This window comes from Amphiprion ocellaris, chromosome 4 (genome assembly GCF_022539595.1).
Source record: "Amphiprion ocellaris isolate individual 3 ecotype Okinawa chromosome 4, ASM2253959v1, whole genome shotgun sequence".
In the NCBI taxonomy this organism is placed as follows: Eukaryota; Metazoa; Chordata; class Actinopteri; family Pomacentridae; genus Amphiprion; species Amphiprion ocellaris.
The window spans coordinates 2,327,967-2,348,408 of NC_072769.1; the positions used below are offsets into that span (position 1 = coordinate 2,327,967).

At 43.7% G+C, this 20,442-nt stretch overlaps 1 protein-coding gene across 1 annotated transcript in view; it reads right to left on the reverse strand.

The window, feature by feature from the left end:
• Positions 1–773: 773 nt before the first annotated feature.
• The window catches only part of grin2ab (glutamate receptor, ionotropic, N-methyl D-aspartate 2A, b), a 141,437-nt gene continuing 121,768 nt past the window's right edge, over positions 774–20,442 (reverse strand). The window contains exons 14-20 of the mRNA XM_023267453.3: positions 15,936–16,165; positions 14,371–14,531; positions 9,916–10,103; positions 8,901–9,139; positions 6,584–6,767; positions 5,437–6,217; positions 774–5,342 (exon numbers count right to left, since the gene is read on the reverse strand). Of these exons, the coding sequence (XP_023123221.1) occupies positions 4,355–5,342; positions 5,437–6,217; positions 6,584–6,767; positions 8,901–9,139; positions 9,916–10,103; positions 14,371–14,531; positions 15,936–16,165 (2,771 nt within the window). The 3' untranslated portion in view covers positions 774–4,354. The remainder of the gene's footprint in view (positions 5,343–5,436; positions 6,218–6,583; positions 6,768–8,900; positions 9,140–9,915; positions 10,104–14,370; positions 14,532–15,935; positions 16,166–20,442) is intronic.

Sequence of the window (20,442 nt, forward strand, 5' to 3'; positions counted from 1 at the left end):
CATAACCTGCTGTTTCTTTAGTTGGCGTTTTGATAAGATCCCCCTCAATGAAGAGTTATGTTTACTGTGCACTGTAGGCTGTGCTTAAACTTCACATCAAATTTAACCATTTGATGATGCTTCATAAAGCATCCCTTTCTCTCCGGTCACTGACTAAACCCCTAAAAGCTCATCTCTGTGTATCAAAGTTGCATATTTAGAAGTCTTTCCATGATGATAATCCCTCTGTGCCTTAAAATGGCTTAAGTCTTTTCTTGTGAGGACACTGTGGACACGTAGCTGTTTCTGTTTTGCTGCTTTTCTAGTCCAATGGTGGCCACTTCGAAGGCTCTATTCTGGTAATGTGCCATATGTGCACTATTTTGTAGTCACGGGGCTGCATGTGGACATCTATGAAGTGGAGATGACGAAATTTATGTCATGCAGACCTTGGCTGGCCTTAGATGAAGCTCTAATGTGCAACTTGGGGCTGCTTGAGCACACCAGCTTACCTGTTGCTTTGCTTTGAAACACTGTAAAACTTGCTAAGATGCACAAAAACAAGCTGTTATATCGGAGCAAAACCACCCTGAAAATGATTGTTTTTTTAGGTTTGTTGTGTTTAAAATGCTGCAACTCTTGTTTTTATGTCTGTCATCAGCACGCTGCAGTTTCAAGGTGGAAATTCTCATTTGATGTGTCTTTAAGCACACAAAAAAACACCATATGGACACAGTTTACAAGGCAAAAGGGTCTTAAAATCTGGACAGGTCAATCAACAAGACGCAGACACGTAGAAAAATGTAACCTTTACTTATTTACAGATTGTACAGAGGTACTGAGTGACAAGGTAGTATTTACAACACAACTAGTAGCTTACAAACCCCTGAACTTATACACAAGTGAGATACACAGCAGGGAGACCTACAGGACCACACACCAACACACTCCTTCCGTCCAGCACTGTGTGTGTGTGTGTGTGTGTGTGTGTGTGTGTGTGTGAGAGAGAACACCTGGGCCAAACTAAGATCTGTGATGAGCCTTTTGAAACACTTTTTTAGAAAACGTGTCCCTTGACGACAGCTGGCATTGTGCGGGAGCCAGCTGGGTGCCCTGCTGCTGACATAACCGGCCCCGGGCCAGGAGGCGTCACCGTCCAAGGCTCCAGCCCGACTCAATCGCTGGCGGAGGGGTGCGTGTTGGTGCTGTAGCCCAGCAGGTTGAAAACTCAGAGAGAACTTAGGTCCTGCAGCAAAATAGGTACCACCAGAAACACGAGCACATCATGCAATTTAAAAAATCAAAAAGTAAAACAAAAGGTTGGTGTAAAAATCTGTGTGATGTAGACACACAAAACTCACTCTACATGCGCTCCTCACCACAATACAGATGCAACGTGTGTGTGTGTGTGTGTGTGTGTGTGTGTGTGTGCTATATGAGTAAGAGCCAGGCCAAATGTTATGTGTGGGACGAAGGGAAAAGTGTACAGAAAAACACACACGCACACACACGCACACACACACACACGCACACACAAACACACACACACACACACCACAAGCTCTCTAAATACACATCCGCTGTGTTATATAAATGCCTGCACAGTGTAAAACGCACACACACACACACACACACACACACACACACACACACACACACACACACATGCTCACACTCAGAGGTGAAACAGCACAGACTCGTAGTGGAAGAGAACTATGTGGGTGGGAGGGAGTTTTTGTATTAACCACACAGGCTGGACGATCATTATTCATTGAGTGTGATTCACATGAGAGACGCAGCTACGTGTAGCTAGTTTACCGGTTAGCTAACTGGTCTGTTAACCCAGCTGTGTCGACTGTACAGTGAAGTCCCAACCAACCAACGACACACTAGAGCGAAAAAAATAAATTAAAAAATAAATAAAACTCACAAGAATCTAAAACATGCCAGTCTTTTTTTTTCTCAAAGAAGCAGAATAAAAAGTCACATCATTATTGAAATTAATTCAACACTTAAATACCATTCAAATCAAACAAATGAAATCAGTTTGTAACATTTAAAACAAAGATTTCTCTGTACAGAATTATAATATTGCAACCTGATATTGTGCATATAACTCACACACCAAACCTGTTAAGAAAAGAGGGGCAGCGTTTGTCTTTTAGTCTCAAACTGTCTTGTGTTCTTTGCAGCCGATACACCGTATATACTGTAGATATTTGTGTGTGAGAGAGAGAATAGAGAGAAAGAGAATAGAGACAGATACTCAGCTAATGGGATATCAAGTCCTTTTTCCATCAAAATTCTTGTGCTCAAAAAAATCAATGCCCTTACTCAGTAGATTATGGATTTCTAGAACACTCATACACACATTACCAGCTTGTCGCGTGCGTGTGTGCGTGTGTGTGTGTGTGTGTGTGTGTGTGTGTGTGTGTTGCCTCTGTAACACATAACTTTGCAAACTCTCTGCGTCACCACGTGACTCCCTCTCTGTTCTCGCCAACAGCAAGCCACACAAGTACCAGCTATTCTGACGTTCATCCAGGAGAATTAATTTGATGAGCAAATCTGCAACGGCCTCAAAATTCACTATGGAAACATTAAAACAGGCCTAGAGTTTTGACATGAAAATTCATTAGAAAAAAAACACTCTCTCCTACGAGTGTTGAGTCGGATCATGACTACTGAATTGATTTCCACCGATATGTTGAGTTTTTAAACACCGTCAACATCTTCTCAATCTAGTCTATAGAAGGAAGGAAGCAGGGAAATAGCAAAAAGAAAGAAAGGAGGAATGACAGGCCTGGGGAGGTAAAGAGGAGATGAACAGAGTAGAAGATAAAAAAGAGGAGAGAAAGATAAAGAGTTGGGGTTGTGTATACTGTATGTATGATGCTGTACCCACTAACACTGTAAAACTTCTGACCTCACAATGGAAAACTGACAGAGCTATGCCCCCTAACGGTGCTCTAAAACCCAATGTCAAAGTGAAATAAGAGAAAAGAAAACATCTATCCAGCAAATGACTGAGAATATTCATATTTTTCAGTATAAAAGTGTTTTTGGTCAAACATCTGTGTAGGTGGCAGGGTATAAAATCTACAAAGTGCACAAAGAGAAGCTATCTCATAGCCTCGACACACACACCCACCCTAAACTACTGTCCTAGACTACTGTGTATGTGCATATGAGCATGTGCATATCAGCGTGTGTGTGTGTGTGTGTGTGTGTATGTGTATGTGTGTGCATATATGACCCTGTATAGGAGTTTAACTGTAACACAGGGCAGTAGGAAGCATGCAGTATGACCTGAAGGCTAGCTAAGAGAGGAAGCAAGGATGCTATACTGTATGTCTCTAGATCTAGAAACACTAGAACACACACCCTCATCCTGAGAGACTTTTACTGGTGGCCGCAGTTGGTCCACTTTTTGGAATGTTCAATTAACTGACATCAACGAGAACAAACACTCTGCAGTTTTAGCGTCCCCTTTTTAAAAACAGACACAGCGTTTGTGTGTGTGTTCAAGTGTTTGTACATCTGCGGGCAGGAGCTGATACACTTCTCAGACCTGTTTCCTGACCAGCTGCCCGCCTCCCAGTCTAGTCTGTAACATAGATAGTGATTTCCATTGAAGTCAGGGATTACTCTACTGTAGTTTACTACTCTTAAAGCCATGCTGGCAGTGCAGTTTGAAGGCTCAGACAACATACGGGTTGACTGTAGAAATCATAGTGCAACAGGAGAGTCCTGGAGAGGGGCAGGTGTGTTTAGGTGAAATATGTGTGTGTGTGTGTGTGTGTGTGTGTGTGTGTGTGTGTGTGTGTGTGTGTGTATGTGTGTGTGTGTGCAAAATCTATGAAAGAAAGGGGTTTTCTGTGTCCCCTTAATCTCCAAGAGGCTGGTGAGAGGGTGGGACAGGTTGGCTCGTCTTCCAAACACTCCGTCATATCTTCCGTCAGATCCCACTGATGGTGTTAGACTCCATGTACAGCGTCCCTCTTATTCCACCAGGGGTTCAATCTGTTTTGCCAGACGTACTGTCAGTTCATGCCTCGATGCCCACAGTTTGAGGCGACTGCGCACACTGACACTCACACACTCTTCATGTTGTATTGTGCCTCCAGGTGTCCCCATAGCCCCGTCCCTGACCTATAGAGGGTGTGATAAAGAAAACAGTGATTTATTTACTCAGCATCACTGTTAACCTTTGAGTCCGAAGCAGAGCTTCCCGTCTTTCATCTGTGTGTGTGTGTCTGTGTGTTTTTGTGAATGTGCTTTGAATCAGAGCTGCCTGGTCCGGTCACACACACCTCTTTCTTGCATGCGTGCGTGTTATGTGTTTCGGTGAGAGTAAGTGTGTCGTGTGTGACTCTCAGACATCAGACTCGATGCTGGGCATGCGCCGGTAGAGCCGGGGTCGGTTGCTGCCTGCACTCGAGGCGCGTGGCGCTGTCACATAGCTCATTGGTTGAGAGGCAGCAGGTGGGACCATGTAGGCCACCACAGGAGGCTCCTGCTGGGGGTAGAACACCTGTTGGTCAACATGTTGGTTGATATGGTGGTTGCCATGGTTACCCAGGGTAAGTGACATCGGCAATCGCTGCTTGTAGAGCTCGTGGGCGGAGCTTCTCTGTGGCATGCGCATGGCGGCCTGGGAGGCGGGGTCTCGTTGCGCCGTGCCGGGCGCCGACTGGAGGAAGGGGTTGTGAGAGGGCCGATCGGGGAAGAGGCTCTTTGAGCGCCGGGGCAGAGGCATCGGGGCATCCAAGCTGTGATGGTGGGACGGCGATGGAGAGGGGGGGCTGCGGCTGCTGAACGGACGATCGGAGCGCATGGTGAGAACATTAGCATAAGCCCCCTCATCCAGGGTCAGCTCCCGATCCTTATCTCTGTCAGGCAGGCTCAGCCCCCGCAGGTGGGGGTGCGGCTGTGACTGCCGCTCGGGAATGCCATCTGGAAGCACGTTCTCGTAGGAGTGCTGGCGGCTCAGCTGGAGGTGCTGGGCCGACGAGGAGGTGGGCAGAGGAGACGGCGAAGAAGGGGAGGGCTCGAAGGGGCTGACGAGGCCGTCCCCTTCGCCCACCAGGCCCAGCTCGCTCTGGGGAAGATAGTGTGTAAACATGTCCCCGCTGTGTGGGTGAGTGTGGGAGTAGTGCGAGTGAAGGTGGTCTTCGCTGATGTCGTACAAGTTCCCAAGGTGGGCGCAGGCATCGCAGCGGGCTTGTGGTGAGCGAACGGTGTAGAGACCGGAGTAGCCGCTCAGCTTAGTCAGGCAGGACCGACAGTGGCCGGGCCGGACGCCTTGTGACCCCTGACCTGCAGCCGGTTGGTCGAATGAACCTCCAGCTTTCTCCTTCACACTGGAAAGAGAGAGGATGGCACTGAATATACACAGAGAGACAACACAAGCACTTGAATTGTGTTTTAACGTGTGTTTTATGCTGAGTGTAATACCTGCTGTGAGTGTAGGTGCTGTACTTCTTGTCCTTCAGTGAGTGCAGGTCGGCCTCGGCGCTGTGGCTATGATGCAGGAGGCTGGCACTCAGCTGCAGAATGGGTGCGTCTGCCTGGTGAGAGTGTGTGTGAGTGTGTGAGTATGTGCTGTCAGGTGGAAACAGATCAGGGGGGTAACTGTGGTCATCACCTCCGCCCTGGCTGTCTCGCTGGTATGGGGGAGCAGATTGGAGACTAGCCTGGTCTGAGTCAATGGAGTAGATCTTGGTCCCTGCACTGCCACCTCCGCCTCTCTTCCTCAGCTGATTGATTGGCTTAAACCCGCCCCTCGTCGCCATGGAGTCAGAATCTTTGTGTGATGGGGGTCGACTGGAACACTCTGAGATGTCAGAGTGCGGTGGTTCTTCGGGCAGGTAGCGCTGGCTCTTCATTGTTGGAGGACCGGGCCCAGATGCTGGGGCAGGACTTGGTCCTGGAGATATGACAGTCGGCTGAGTCTTCAGCGTCTCGACGCTCTTCTTCCACAGGGCTCGAGGCTTCGAGGCGGAGCAGGCCGGCCCAGTCGGCCCGGCCAGGCGGGTCTGGCCGTTGTCGTTGGTGATTGACAGCTGGGGCTTGTTGGGGCTGGTCTGGTGAGCGGGGACTTTTTGTTGCCCAGGAAATGGCGCAGCATTATTAAGGAGGTTTTTGTGTCTCCCGGACAATGACAGGAAACCCTGTGGACCCGCAGCGTTGCTATAGAGACCAGGACCCTTCTGAGGCAGACTATGGAGTGAGTTACCTAGGAGACAAGGAGATATGCACCTCAGACAGCAGATACAATAGAAGGATGTTTGGATGGATGCTCAGCCAGTTAGCTGATATATTATTTATTGCCTGGCATGCAGTGTGTGCCATCTAATGCGTTTCTAATCATGACGCAGGCCTGCACATGACAGTCCGTCGAATTACAGTCTGGAGCCCACAACAAGGTGAAAAGAGTCACTGGTACTTATGCATACGCAGACAAAAAACAGGTTAAAGTCAGTATGTGTGAACACTCTTATCCCAGGTGTTGTTGGCCTAATTTGGGCAGGGAGAGTTCTGATCTGAATCCTACTGAAAATACAGAGTGAATGTTAAGCTGCATGTTAAAGTGTTACGGTACCTTTCCCTGTCATCACGTCCATAATGCTCGGTTGCAGGAGGACAGTGTTGCGTTTGGGAGAAGACAAAGCGATGGACTTGGCGGACTTGAGTAAATGCAGCATGTTGGCTTGAGGACTGAAGTCGAGTTCCGGTGCCTTCTTCTTCATATCTATATGAACGCCGTGGATGCAGCTCCATATACCCTGAGAGGAGGAGAGGAAGGAGAGGAAATTAAAAGAAAGAAAAATGGAAAAGAAATGAGAGGCAACGAGGTGGGAGATAAAAGAGAGAACATTTAGTGAAATTTGCAACCTACTGACTTCACAGGAAAAGTTCAGGCATGAACAAGACTAATTTCCTTCAAAGGTAAATAGCAGAGACTTCTGCATCCTTCCTGGGGTGTGTTTACTGCAAACCTTCACCTCATTTTGTTTTGCGATGTGGCTAGAAGAGATAATCGCCACTTTTTAGATGAACTGATTTCAGAGGTGCCGAAGGAAATTAAATTTAGACGGTGATGTCATTGGACGGGGCCTCTGAGTGCAAGGAGATGTTCTTCCTCGAGCCACTTAACCTCCAGTGCCGCTGCTCTGAAGGCATGCGCGCACTGAGACACACACACACACACACACACACACACACGCACACACACACACACAGACACATGCATAGGCACGCACTTAGACACATGTCGCGTTCTTTTTGTAAAACACTTAATGTGTGAAATGCTGCTCGTCTGGATAAAAGCCCTGCCTAACACAGAGACATGACTTATGAATAATGAAGGAATGGTCTTTCTGGGTGTGCCCATTTGTGTTTTGTGTGCGTAAATTTAGGTGTGTGTGTGTGTGTGTGTGTGTGTGTGTGTGTGTGTGTGTGTGTGTGTGGTCAAGCCCGTCCTTCACCTCACTCCACCTGCACACTGGTGACCATTTTAACTTTGTTAGATGTAGTGTGTGTGTGTGTGTGTGTGTGTGTGTGTGTGTGTGTGTGTGTGTGTGTGTGTGTGTGTGTGTGTGAGAAAGACAGTGAGCTTTGTGTTTGAGTGTGTGTCCACATTCTCATCCTCTCAGCTGGTTGACTCCTCTATCCTGCTGTCCACATGCGCAGCATTGGATTCATCTCTGCCTCAGCTGGGCTCTGTAATCACACTGTTTGCCCCATCTTCTCCTCTTTTATCACCCACACACAGTTTCCTTCTGTATCTCAATGGTGTGTGTTTCCGACATTTGAATCACAAATACATGCTTCTACAGATTGTGAGTAACAATCATGTGAGTTTAAGACACATGTCATCTGTTCACACACTTAGGAGCCCCTTTTGCTTGTTGCATTTGAAGGAAGATTAGGCAAATGAGACAGATAAAGGATTAAAATTGGACTGCTTTACTTGAGATGAATTTATTCCAAAACAAGACAGCAATGGGCTAAACATTTTTGTAATTTACTGCTATGTTGGAATTGATGCCTTGAAACACCACAGAGGCTTGCAGTCTGTCTTCAAAGTCACAATAATGTGTGGAGTTTTTTTCTGCTCTAGTATAGAACTACAATGAGACAATTTACAAATACGCTTGCTCCTCTTGCTGATTTTCCATGTTTAGGTCACTCTTTTTTCTCTTTAATTAATTCCTGTTAGAAAAGTCAGCAGATAAATATCAATAACACTGCAAGAAATTCCATCTCCAGTCTTGATATTGATATCATAACAACCAGTTACTGCATTCAGGATGATGTGTGATCAGTAAGCGCCCTGAATTGTAACAGCACCTTCTTATGAGAGGCATCAAAGGTAAAAAGTGCAACCCAGGATGCTAAACTGGTCCTGCTTGTTAAGTTCCTGCAGTGGAAAAGCGTTATTAGCAGCATCCTCAGCATCTGCTTCCCTGATAGTAAAGAACAGACCCTAACCCACCAATGTGGAACTACAATGAGACAATTTACAAATACACTTGTTCGTCTTGCTGATTTTCTGTGTTTAACTCACTCTTTCCCCTCTTTAATTAATTCCTCTCAGAGTAGTCCTTTAGTTGGCTGCTAAATATCAATAAGACTACAAGAAACTCCCATTTCTAGTCTTGGTACTGATATTCTAACAACCAGTTACTGCACTCTGGAAGATGGTGTATGATCAGTAATGCTACTTTCACACATAGTGCTGTATGTGCTGTGCTAGCTGGTATTGTCACATCCTGTGTGAAAGTGACTTAATTTCTCTGACTTCTTAGGAGAGGCAACAAAAATGGAAAGCAACCCAAGATCCTAAACTGGTCATGCTTATTAAGTTCCTGAGTGGAGTTTCTGCAGTGTAAAAGTGTTATTAACTGCTTCCTCACCCTGCTGATAGTGAAGAGCAGACCCGGCCTTCCAGAGCAGACACCAGTGAAACAGTATCGCAGCCTCCAGTAGAAAAGGTGCTCAGAGATGAATGTGAGGATGGAGAGGCCCATGGCAGTGGCCAGCATGTAGAAGACTCCCGCCATGTTGTCCACATCCAGCTGGCTGGACATCACCTCGTTCTTCTCGTTGTGGCAGATCCCAGTCAGCCACTGGGCCTCCAGCTCCTCCATCTCACCTGTGGGGAAGGCAAAGGTTTAAGGGGTGAAGACAGAAGGAAAAGCAATTGAAGGAGGGAGAGAGAGAAAAAAAGAAAGCGACAGAAGTAAAATGGGTGTATCATCATGAGGGAAGATGGAGAGGAGGAGGGAGGGGCGAGAGGTGAAGTGGTAAATAGACCGTAATGGAAAGGAGACAGGAGGCGGAGTGAAAAAAAGGTTGTAGGAGGAGAGGGAAGAATTGATAGTGATGGAGTGATAAGGAAAAATGGGAGAAATTATCAGATTGAGAGTGTGTGTGTGTGTGTGTGTGTGTGTGTGTGTGTGTGTGTGTGTGTGTGTGTGTGTGTGTGTGTGTGTGTGTGTGTGTGTGTGTGCATGAGGATGTGTGCCCTGAATAAAAAGGCCAGGTGTGAAGCGAAGCACTTTAGTGGTTTCAGCAGTTTGATTTCTGTCTGGCTCATTCTTTTTCTTCCTTTTGCACCATCTCACAGCTTATTATACAGAACAATCTGGAGGAGTATACATAACAGGACACAGTGAGCACACACACACACACACACACACACACACCAACACACACAAACCCACACACAGTAATGATGATGAAATGGTGTGTTAAGACTAGCCCCTGATAGGTTTCTGTCAGAAGGAGGGAGGCTGAACATTGGGGGATGAAGGAGGGAAAGCCGAGTAGCAGCACAACTGTTCTGAAACTAAAGACCTACAGCAAGTTGAGGAGCTTCAAAATATCAATGCAGACAGCGCAGAATGTCAATGTGTCTGGATGCCTTACCGTCTCCGATAATGCCCAGTATAGCCAGATCCACCAGTCGCTTCCAGTAGGATCCTTTCTGCAGAGCGATGCCGTAACCTGTGGTGGCGAAGATGTAGCCGCTGCCAATGGTCACCAGCTTACAGCCGTCATCTCGGCCCGCCATGTAGTTTAACACTGCAGCGTCATAGATGAAAGCATCCAACTTCCTGTAAGAAGAGCACATTCTGAATTTACTGTCAATATCAGCCTGGCTTTCTTCTCACTGTCCTTGATATACTGAATGTTTTTCCCAAACATGCTTCCCAACTTTTGAATCATCTCATAAATCCAACCTGCTATGTTAGTGTTGTACAAAAACATACATAGATGTTATTCTGAATAAGAATGATGTTACAGCGAGTAGACAGGATTGGTTCTTTAGTTTTGCTACGTATAAAACTCTGACTGTCTGATTCTATGCTTTTGAGCCAATCATCAGTACGCTGTAGTTTCAAAGTAGAAATGTTCAACCATGATCCCAATTTCACACATGACACGGGAGTCTTCCTGCATATAAATCAAAAATATGAAGATCAAAGATGTCTTAAACTTGCTAAACTTTCGACGTCCGTTAAGGCCAATTTTGCTGATTTGGCAAGACTTTTTTTTCCTTCTTCAGCTTTTTTTCTTTTGAAATCTGAAAATACTTGAATTGAATAATCTTTCTATCTTGAGTTTGGCTAACTGTTTTTCAGCTTTTATGCTAAGCTAAGCTAACTAAGAGCTGTCTGAAGATTTCTATTTAGTATATAGACAATATGTAACTCCCAGAAAGAAAATCAAAATTCATGAAAACATCACGCATTCCTTCAAAGACCCCCTAATGTGTCCCACGATAAACCAAGACTGTTGAAGAAATAAGAAAACAATAATCATATTTATGCTTTTTCCTTTTGAAATCCAGAAACACTTTTACCTCTTCAGGCCTAAGATAATAACAATAATTAAATAACCTGAGAAAGAAAAATCATTCACTGACATCTCACAACTCGTATTTTGCAACTACTTTCTTGATCAGTCAATCAGTTGTTGATTCTATACGTCTTCTCATCTTTTGTCGCTTTGTCGTGTTTCAATCCTGTTTGCTTCCCTCTTGTTCACCTGTCTGATTCCTTGTCTGCTTCCGGTTTGTACATTTATATTTTTCTTGGTACCTTGTTGGTTTCCCTCTCGTTAAACCACCTAATGACGCATATAATTTGCGTTTTTGTACATTTTGTATTTTTAACTTTTTTTCACCCCATTCTTTTTTTCTGTTTTGGCTCTTCTTATTTTTCTCCAGCCATCTTGTGTTTGCTTTGCACTATTTGTATTGTTGGATTACATTTTTTTTGTTTGTCTGCAAACTTACCTCGAACAACTGGTGACCAATAGACGTCCTTTTAAAGATATCAAGCAAAAATAAACAGGACACCGAAAATCAACAAAACCACATGTCCGTCTGCTATTCCAAGCATTTTTTTCATATTGCTTTCTGCATTTGAAAATATTGTGTCTTCTTTTAAAAAATAAATGTATTTCAATCAAAATGCATTTTAAAAAAATATTGTATGTGTAGTTTGTACTCAACTAATCACACCAGAACTATGTTAAATATGAACCAACAGGCTTTGATGCTAACAAATGCAGTGCTGCTAATGTGGATATAGTGTTGTGGCAGAAACAGTGTTGGATTATTCGCATTGCTTGGTTTTCTTGGGGCCGATATTTCACATGTATACCAGATTTGGACTCAGGCTGCGACTGAGGTTACCCTCTGATCCGTGTGCTTGGCCAACAAATATTCACGCATGTGAAATGCCTTTGTTCCTCTGTTGCTTTACTTGCAGGTTTTGTCATTATTATGACATGACAAATGGCACTCATACTGAGGGCCCACAATTTGTATCTGACATGGAAATCCCCTGATGTGGGCCCAATACATCTGAGCTCAGCAGAACAGGAAGCCTGATGAATGATAAATCAAACAAGGAACCACTATGGCCATCCTATATGAGGGAAGACCCCTGTTTTTAACTTCATTTTAGGAAAAACAGTTACATAAACTCAAATGAATACATCCCGGGGCCCTCCAGGTTAGATACAATCATGGAAAAAATTATTAGACCACCCTTGTTTTCTTCAATTTCTTGTTCATTTTAATGCGTAGTACCACTAAAGGTATATTACTTGAAAAATACAATTAATACAACAAAAAATGCAGCTGATTACATAATACCTTATGTCCTATTTGACATGCTTAAGCTTAATTGTATTCCCAGGGTATATAAGAGGACATTTCATGTCATCAGCAGCACAGGCAAAGACCTAGAGTGGTTTCCTGCTGACATTCAAGCCGTAGCACAACTCAGAAGTAGTCAGCTCTCACATAACGCCTAAAACAAAAGAATTTTGTGAAGCCACAAAGGCATTAATATTGGCACTGCTGGAAATTGGCATGAGTGAGAGACAGGTAGCTAAAAAACTGAAGATCTCCAAGACAGCCGTTCATTACTCCAAGAAAAAACAAGCCCAACATGGTTCTACCAAACTGCTAGCTGGTCAGGGCATCAAACGTCTTTCTACCCCATGAGAAGACCGTCACTCATCTGTTCCTGTGTCAGGAATTGTCATCAGACCTCCCCGGACCTTAAAAATGAGTGGACACTGTCAAGAAATGTGACTTGTTTGTCAAGGACAGTTCGAAACCGACTTCCTGAAGCTGGTCTGAAGTCACACAGGGCACGGAAGAAGCCCTTCATTAACAAAAGGCAGAGGCTGGTGATCACAAGGATTGGACTGTTGATGATTGGGCTCAGTTTCTCTTCAGTGATTAATCCAGTTTTCAGTTGATGCCCACTCTATCCAACTTATTAACCAATAAGTTAACTTCTCAAGGAGGAAGCCTGGAGAAGCTACAAACCAGACTGTCTTGCCCCTACAGTAAAACATGAGGGTGGATCAGTGACCATCTGGGGTTGTTTCAGTATGAGTGGAACAGGGCAAATGCAATTGTGTGAAGGGCGAATGAACCAGGTCATGTTTGGGGCTACTCTTGAAAACAATCTTCTTCCATCAGCTGGAAAACTCTTTCCTGCCTCCATTGACTGGATTTTCCAACAAGACAATGCCCTTTGCCCACGGCAAGGTCAGTTAAAGCCTGGATGGAGAACCAGAACATTGGAACCATGCCTTGGCTGCTCAATCACCAGATCTAAATTCAATTGAAAACCTGTGGAAAACCATCAAACTCAAAATGGAGAACCACAAGCCCAAAAACAAAGCAAATTAGTTTGAATTTGTGCAACAGGAATGGGCTGCTGTGACAGCAGAACAATGTCAGGAGCTGGTGGAGAGCAGCCAAGAAGCATGACAGAAACAATGGTTATGCAATCAGTACTAACTCCTGTGTGGATCATGTGACTAAAACAGACAGAAAAGAAAACATGGAGTGCCTAAAAGCACTGTTTTGGGCAGTACAATGCCATAGCTATTCATGTAAGTACTTAAGTGATTTCAGTTATTATCAAGAAAACCATGGAAAACGGCTAAACAAGGGGGTGTCTAATTTTGTTTCCCATGACTGAACGTATGCATAAATGTAAACCAGCTTTAGTTCAGCTGTTCACCAAAAGGCAGATGTTAAATGAGCACATGGGCTATCTGTTTAGTGTGAATATTGTTGCTGCACAGAGAATCCTAAACAGATACTCCTTTCTCTGCACACAGCATTAAAAAAACAATATAAATTCAATAAAGAATAAGAAGCATTTGAAAATGTCTTGTGTGGCAGCCTATCCAGTGATTGGACAGAAATTCTACTCAGACTCAGGAGTGTTTCTGTTCTTGTCTGTCAAAACAACCATATTTGCCGAAGAACTCAGCTAAACACTTATGATTTTGCTGCACACATTCATTATATAGTTTTGATGTTGTGTAAACAAAGCCTAAAATATGAGAAATGAAACTATATCTATTTGATATGCAATATCAATAAAGTAATTATTGTAGAAATGGGAATACAAAAAGTAAAATTATTTTTGGAGAATATACCCTAAAGATCAAAGCATAGGAAACTAATGAACAAATAAACGCACTGCAGCCTTCTTTCTGTTTGTTTGTGTTTAGGAGGAAGAATAAAGGTAGCAAACTTCAGAACAAATTACGTTCTCCCGGTTTTGGCAGCTTCCTCGTTCGAGCAGCAACAAACCTCTATAATGAGCACTTGCAGACAGTGGATGTATTTCAGTGACAGAAACACTCAGCACAGCTACTGCAGCGTTTTACCATAAGCCAGTGTTGGGCCCCGTGGGGACAGGTTCCTGCGTGATGCAAGGTCTTTTTGTGTGTGTTATCGCATATTCTTATGCATGCACGGTGTTTGCAAACAGAAGTACCCCCTCAGGTATAATGAAGCTCAACGTGATGTGAATGGGCTTGACAAGTTTACAGTACCCCGTCTTGAGGCTGACGAGTGCATCCTGGACGCCACTCTGATGGTATTTGGTCATGTACTGATGCATGTCTGGGTAGTTCTTCCTGATGTTGCGCTCGGTGCTGCCGTTGGGAACGGTCCCAAAGCGAAACGGAGGCGAATAGGAGTACGGACTCTGGAACTGCAGGGAGGAAGATAAAGAAAAAGTGAAAGAGAGGCAGGTCGTTTAATGACGGTATGAGAAGGGAGCGCCAAAAAAAACACAAAAAAGGTTCAAAGACGAAGAGCGTGAGTGAGTGACGGCAGAAAGAGGCAAAGTAAGATAAAAAGAAGGGGAAGAGAGTGAGTCCGAGTGGGAGGGGGAGCTAAAGTGTGAAGGAGAGGGGGAGGAGAAGAGAGAGATAGTGGAGTGGACTCATCAGTCATCATCATTGTATGTCCAGTGTAGCGTAAGCCTGGCTTCTGCTGACACTGCCAGCCTCTGCAAACCACACACACACACACACACGCACACGCACGCACAGACACACTCACACACACACTCACACACACGCACGCGCACGCACGCACACACACACTCACACACACACACACACACACACGCATGCACACGCACACAAACAAACAAATACACACACACACACGCACGCACACACACACACACACACACACAAGCAAACAAATACACACACACGCACGCACACGCACGCACACGCACGCACACACACACACACACACGCACACAAACAAACAAATACACACACGCACGCACACACACACTCACACACACACACGCATGCACACGCACACAAGCAAACAAATACACACACGCACGCACACACACACACACGCACGCATACGCACACAAGCAAACAAATACACACACACACACGCACGCACATGCACACAAGCAAACAAATACACACACACAAGCAAACAAATACACACACACGCATGCACACACACACACAAGCAAACAAATACACACGCACACAAGCAAACAAATACACACACGCACACACACACACGCACACACGCACGCACACACACACACGCATGCACACGCACACACACACACACGCACGCACACACGCACGCACGCACGCACACACGCACGCACACACGCACGCACACACACACACACGCATGCACACGCACACAAGCAAACAAATACACACACGCACGCACGCACACACACACACACACACACACGCATGCACACGCACACACACACACACAAGCAAACAAATACACACACGCCTTTGATCTATGCAGGCTGTGTGTGTGTGTGTGTGTGTGTGTGTGTGTGTGTGTGTGTGTGTGTGTGTGACTGTGTGTGAATGTGTGTGAATGTGTGCCTGTAGCTCTGCTGTGCTGGCAGTGTTAGGATGGTGACAGCTACAGCCAGAGGGTTTGGGCTGTTGAAGCCCAAGGGCGATCCCCAGAGAGTCCTGTCTGGCTGCAGGGTTGGCACCCATTACAAGAGCAACCCTGACTGCGAATGCGTTTAGTTTCCTCTGTGTGTGTGTGTGTGTGTGTGTGTGTGTCTGTGTGTTTCTGTCCATCTGCATGTGTGTATTCCCACCTTCTTGTCCGAGAGTCCAGTGACTTGGTCCACAAACTCCTCCTGGATCATGAAAGCAGCCAGGTTGGCAGTGTAGGAGGCCAAGAAGATGACAGCGAAGAAGGCCCACACCGAGACAATAAACTTACTGGTTGTGCCTTTCGGGTTCTGAACGGGGACGGAGTTGTTGAACACCAGACCCCACAGCAGCCATATGGCCTTACCGATGGTGAATGAAGGGCCGTGTGGGTCTGAAATAGGGAGGCAGGGGAGCAGAGGGAACAATTAAAAAGATAAAGCAAAAAGAGATTCATGCTGCAGGACTGAGGCAGGTGGAACCTCAAATTCACATTTTAAGCTGATGACTGTTAATCTTATCAATTTAACATTAGCGTACCGTGTCTACTAATGGTACGTGTCCACAAGGCCATTTTTCCTTGCATGGATACGCACTGCATATGAATATCGCCCGGTTGGTGGGCATGTTACCTGTGGGCCACTAGGTTGTCACATGACAGCCACTTTAGCTTCAGTCCAGTAGAAGCATCACATCAACATGGCAGCTTAGGTGCAAACTTTCTCTTTAATTACAAAAACTCTTCAGCAAAAAGTATGTCTGAAAGCATTTGAGGCAAGAAATAAGCTGCTGAATCTGTCCTCATGTTAGTTCAATGACGACTAGTTTAGATGTTTAACAAAAGTTTCGTGAAGCATCAGACCTCCGCTTACCAAGGAGAAATTGACGGATACTGTGGACACGTAACTTAAAGGTACCTTAAAGCAAACTGATGGTTCCTGGAATCCATGGGATCTGTCAATTTCTCGCATCGCATTCATTGCCTGTGTGAAACGCACTGCATTGCATGCTGGTTGTGTTGTGGCGCATTTTGAGCTATGTTGCAGCACGTCACCCTGGAGTTGCCCACAGCTCATTTGCATAAAGCAGTTGAATTTTCTACTTTATGCAAATTTGGTGTGGGAAGCAGAGATCCGACGCCTTGCGAAACTTTTCTTAAATGTCTAAACTCGTCGTCGTTGAATTAAAATGAGGACAAATTGAGCAACTGCACAGCTTATTTCTTGGCTTAAATGCTTTCAGAAATACTGACTTCGCTGAACTGTTTTCATAATAAAAGAGAAAGTTTGCGATTGAGCCGCCGTGTTGGTTGCTGCTACTGGACTGAAGTCATGTGACCACAAGTGGCCCACAAGTAACATGCTCACCAAACGGGCGATATTCAGATGTGGCATGTTTACATGTGAGGAAAATGGATCCTGTGGACACATACCTTAAGAATATCAGCCGATACATCGATAAATTCAGTATCAACCACAAAAATCCAGTATTGATTAGGCTGCAACAAATTTACGACAGAACAGATTCCATGCAGTTGCTTCACTTGTGTGAAAATTTTGTTTCCTTTCTGCATATACAAATTCCTCATTGCAATTGATTTTTTTTAAAGTTAACACCTCAATGATTTTTTTCATGCACAGTACAAAATAAATTCTGTTTTCAATTCAATAAAATTGCTGTTCCTTCCTATCGACTGCAAAAAAAAAAAAAAAGGTTCATTACAGAGGTTCTATGTTTGTACTACTCATATTTGGCATAAAAAAGCCTCCAAAAGAAAAATCGAAACTGAGGTCCGATCCAGTTTGAGGGAATCACGTGTTTTGAATTGAATATATTTGTTATGTAACTGGTTGTGTATAATCAGGGCATAATATGTAGATGGAAAGCTGTTTAATTTAACAGGACCAGAGGGGTGACACTGTAAATAATGAAAAGATATTATTGGCTTTATTTTTTATTTATGCCTACAGCTTGCACATTCTGCAGCAGTCATTGTGAAAAGCAAGCTTCTGCTCGGGCTGTAAGAACGACAGAAAGGTGAAGAGCAAAACTTCTTTTGGCCGAATCAAATCAAAGCCACAGACAAATGTAATAAACAAACCACTGTTCACTGGCTTATCAGATTTTCTATTTGTGACCAAAATCAAATCTAAAAGGATGTTTTTCGCACAGAACTTCCCATGAAATGTAGACCTACTATTGAGATGCTCCCCACAGATACTTGCGCCGTGTTTTCCACAACACAAGGTCAGGAAAAAGGTTCACCAACTGTGCACTTCAATCAGTAATGTTTTTGATGCATCGATTTATGGACTTCAAAGTTTTCAACTACAAGTGTTAACACGAAGTCAGGACCTAACTGCTAAAGGAATGGTTTGAGATTCGGGGAGATACACGTATTTGCCCTGTCTCTGAAAGTTTGACGAAAAAAATCGATAATACTCTTGTGTTTGTGTATATGAAGCTACAACCACTGGAGAACTTGTTAGCTTAGCTTAGCATGACTGCTAGAATTGGGAAACAGCAAGCTTGGTTGATGGTGCGGTAATCTCACATATATAACCAACTAACACCACAATATGATGTTTTAGGCTTCATTTTTTAAATGCATTAAAACAGTAACATAAATCAAAATTCAAGAGTTTTTATTTGTCACATACAACCTGTGCAGTGAAATGCAAAGTGGCTGTTCTCAGGGCTCATAAAAAGAACAAAAACAATAAAAAATGTGAAAAGTCACATTGTCATGAATAATGCTTGTGTGTGTGTGTGTGTGTGTGTGTGTGTGTGTGTGTGTGTGTGTGTGTGTGTGTGTGTGTGTGTTATTATGTTTGTTATTCATCAGAGAGTGTGTGTGCATAGACCTACATGTGATTTGTGTATTTTTTAACCATTCAATTAGCATATTTACATATTTAGTATGCTGCCGTGGCTCCCAAAAATAACATTCTTAGACATCTAAACAGCATTCTTAAAAACATTTTGAGGGAAACATATTTTCTCCCGGTTTTATTTGTGATATATATTATAAATCAACATACCTTTGGCATTTATTTCATTGCTCCTTTTCACCCAATCAATCATATATTAGGTAGGTGAGACTCATCACCTAGTTACCCAGAAAATGAAGTAAGAGCTTCAAACATTTTGTGAAAGAGTCATATTTAAACTCAAACCATGATGCTGTCTTGAATTTAACTAAATAATTGTTGTGCTGAGACCAGAAGGCTGAACTACGTAGTGAGATTAATGTGTTAGCAGGTATATTGAGCTTGAAATTTTAAATGTCATGAAAGTGTCTCTCTTTTGACCTGGTTAGATCTCCATGGTAACTGATGCTGTGGGGCTAACCTGGTTCGGGTTTTGTTCAGAGTTTAGGATTGTAAGAAGTGTCTTCCTTTCACCAAATTGTTTCCTGACGATTAAGTATGAGTGATACAGATTCTCAGTGGATGGAAAATGTTCTATCTACAAACATGTTGAGCTGTACTTTACTAAAACCACTGAATGAAGCCATGTAGTTACAGCATCACACACTGTATGCATCACATTTCCATGGGAACCCAACATGTTTTTAGTTGGTGATGCAGAAATTGTATAAATATGTTTTCATGTTTGGTCCCTTTACTCTTCTGGTTCTGCAGCTGATAGAACACTGATTAGAACATTGATTGTTTTACTGGTATTTATTACAGAGAATATTCAATCAGTAACATCAATTTCACTTTGATTTGACCACAAATTAAAGTGATTTCCTGCATTATGGGATAGTGTTAGACCTAAATGCACTTCAGTATGATATTGTGTTTAAATATGTGAAGTTTAAAGTTTAATAACTTTATTGTGCAGCGATCAGTTAGAAACAATCAGCTGCACTGATCGATAAGATAAACACATGACCAACATTTAACAGTTTTATACCAGCATTCCTGTCTCACGTAATTTCCAATAACAGCTTTTTACCATCATACATTTTTATATTTCTCACTGTTTTCCATTAAAACAACCTGTTGACTGAAGCAGCTGCATGCGGTCGGTGCATTTACTGCAGAAGAGTCACATGATGAGTTAAACTCCTCCTTTTGTGAGAACAGAGTTTGAAGCAGAAAGTCAAAGAAAGTTGAAAACCACCTTCATGATACGTGTCAACTTTCTCTCAAAGAAAGCCTGGATACATTGAACTGGCTATCTGATCAAGCAGCCAACATGAAATTATCATTGTGAAAGTGTCCACCAGCATGTAATTGTTGGGATTTGAATCTCGGTCTCCGGTGTGAAAAGAGCGGCGGACACACTGGAACAGTTTTGTGTGGATCAGTCACAGCCACTTTGCTTTCCATTTACACAGTCAGGTCTGTCTGTCAACACTATATATATTTTTTTCAGAAAACACACAACAGACAGCTAACAGACCAAGAGGAGATTTCCACTAAGTTTGAAAAAACCTGTACTGGATTAGAATTGCTGAGTCTACCTTTAAGGTGCAGACATGAGAGAAGCCTAAGGAACAAATAAGCATATTACATAAAATTGCTGCTTTAGTTCTTCAGTGCAAAGTGAATTAATGTTAAATAGATACAGTAATTATAGCTGCAAGCAGAGTTAAATGGGCCCTCGTACACCCACTCAGGTCAGGATGTGGCAGAAATTTGAAGGTGTGAAGACTTAGCT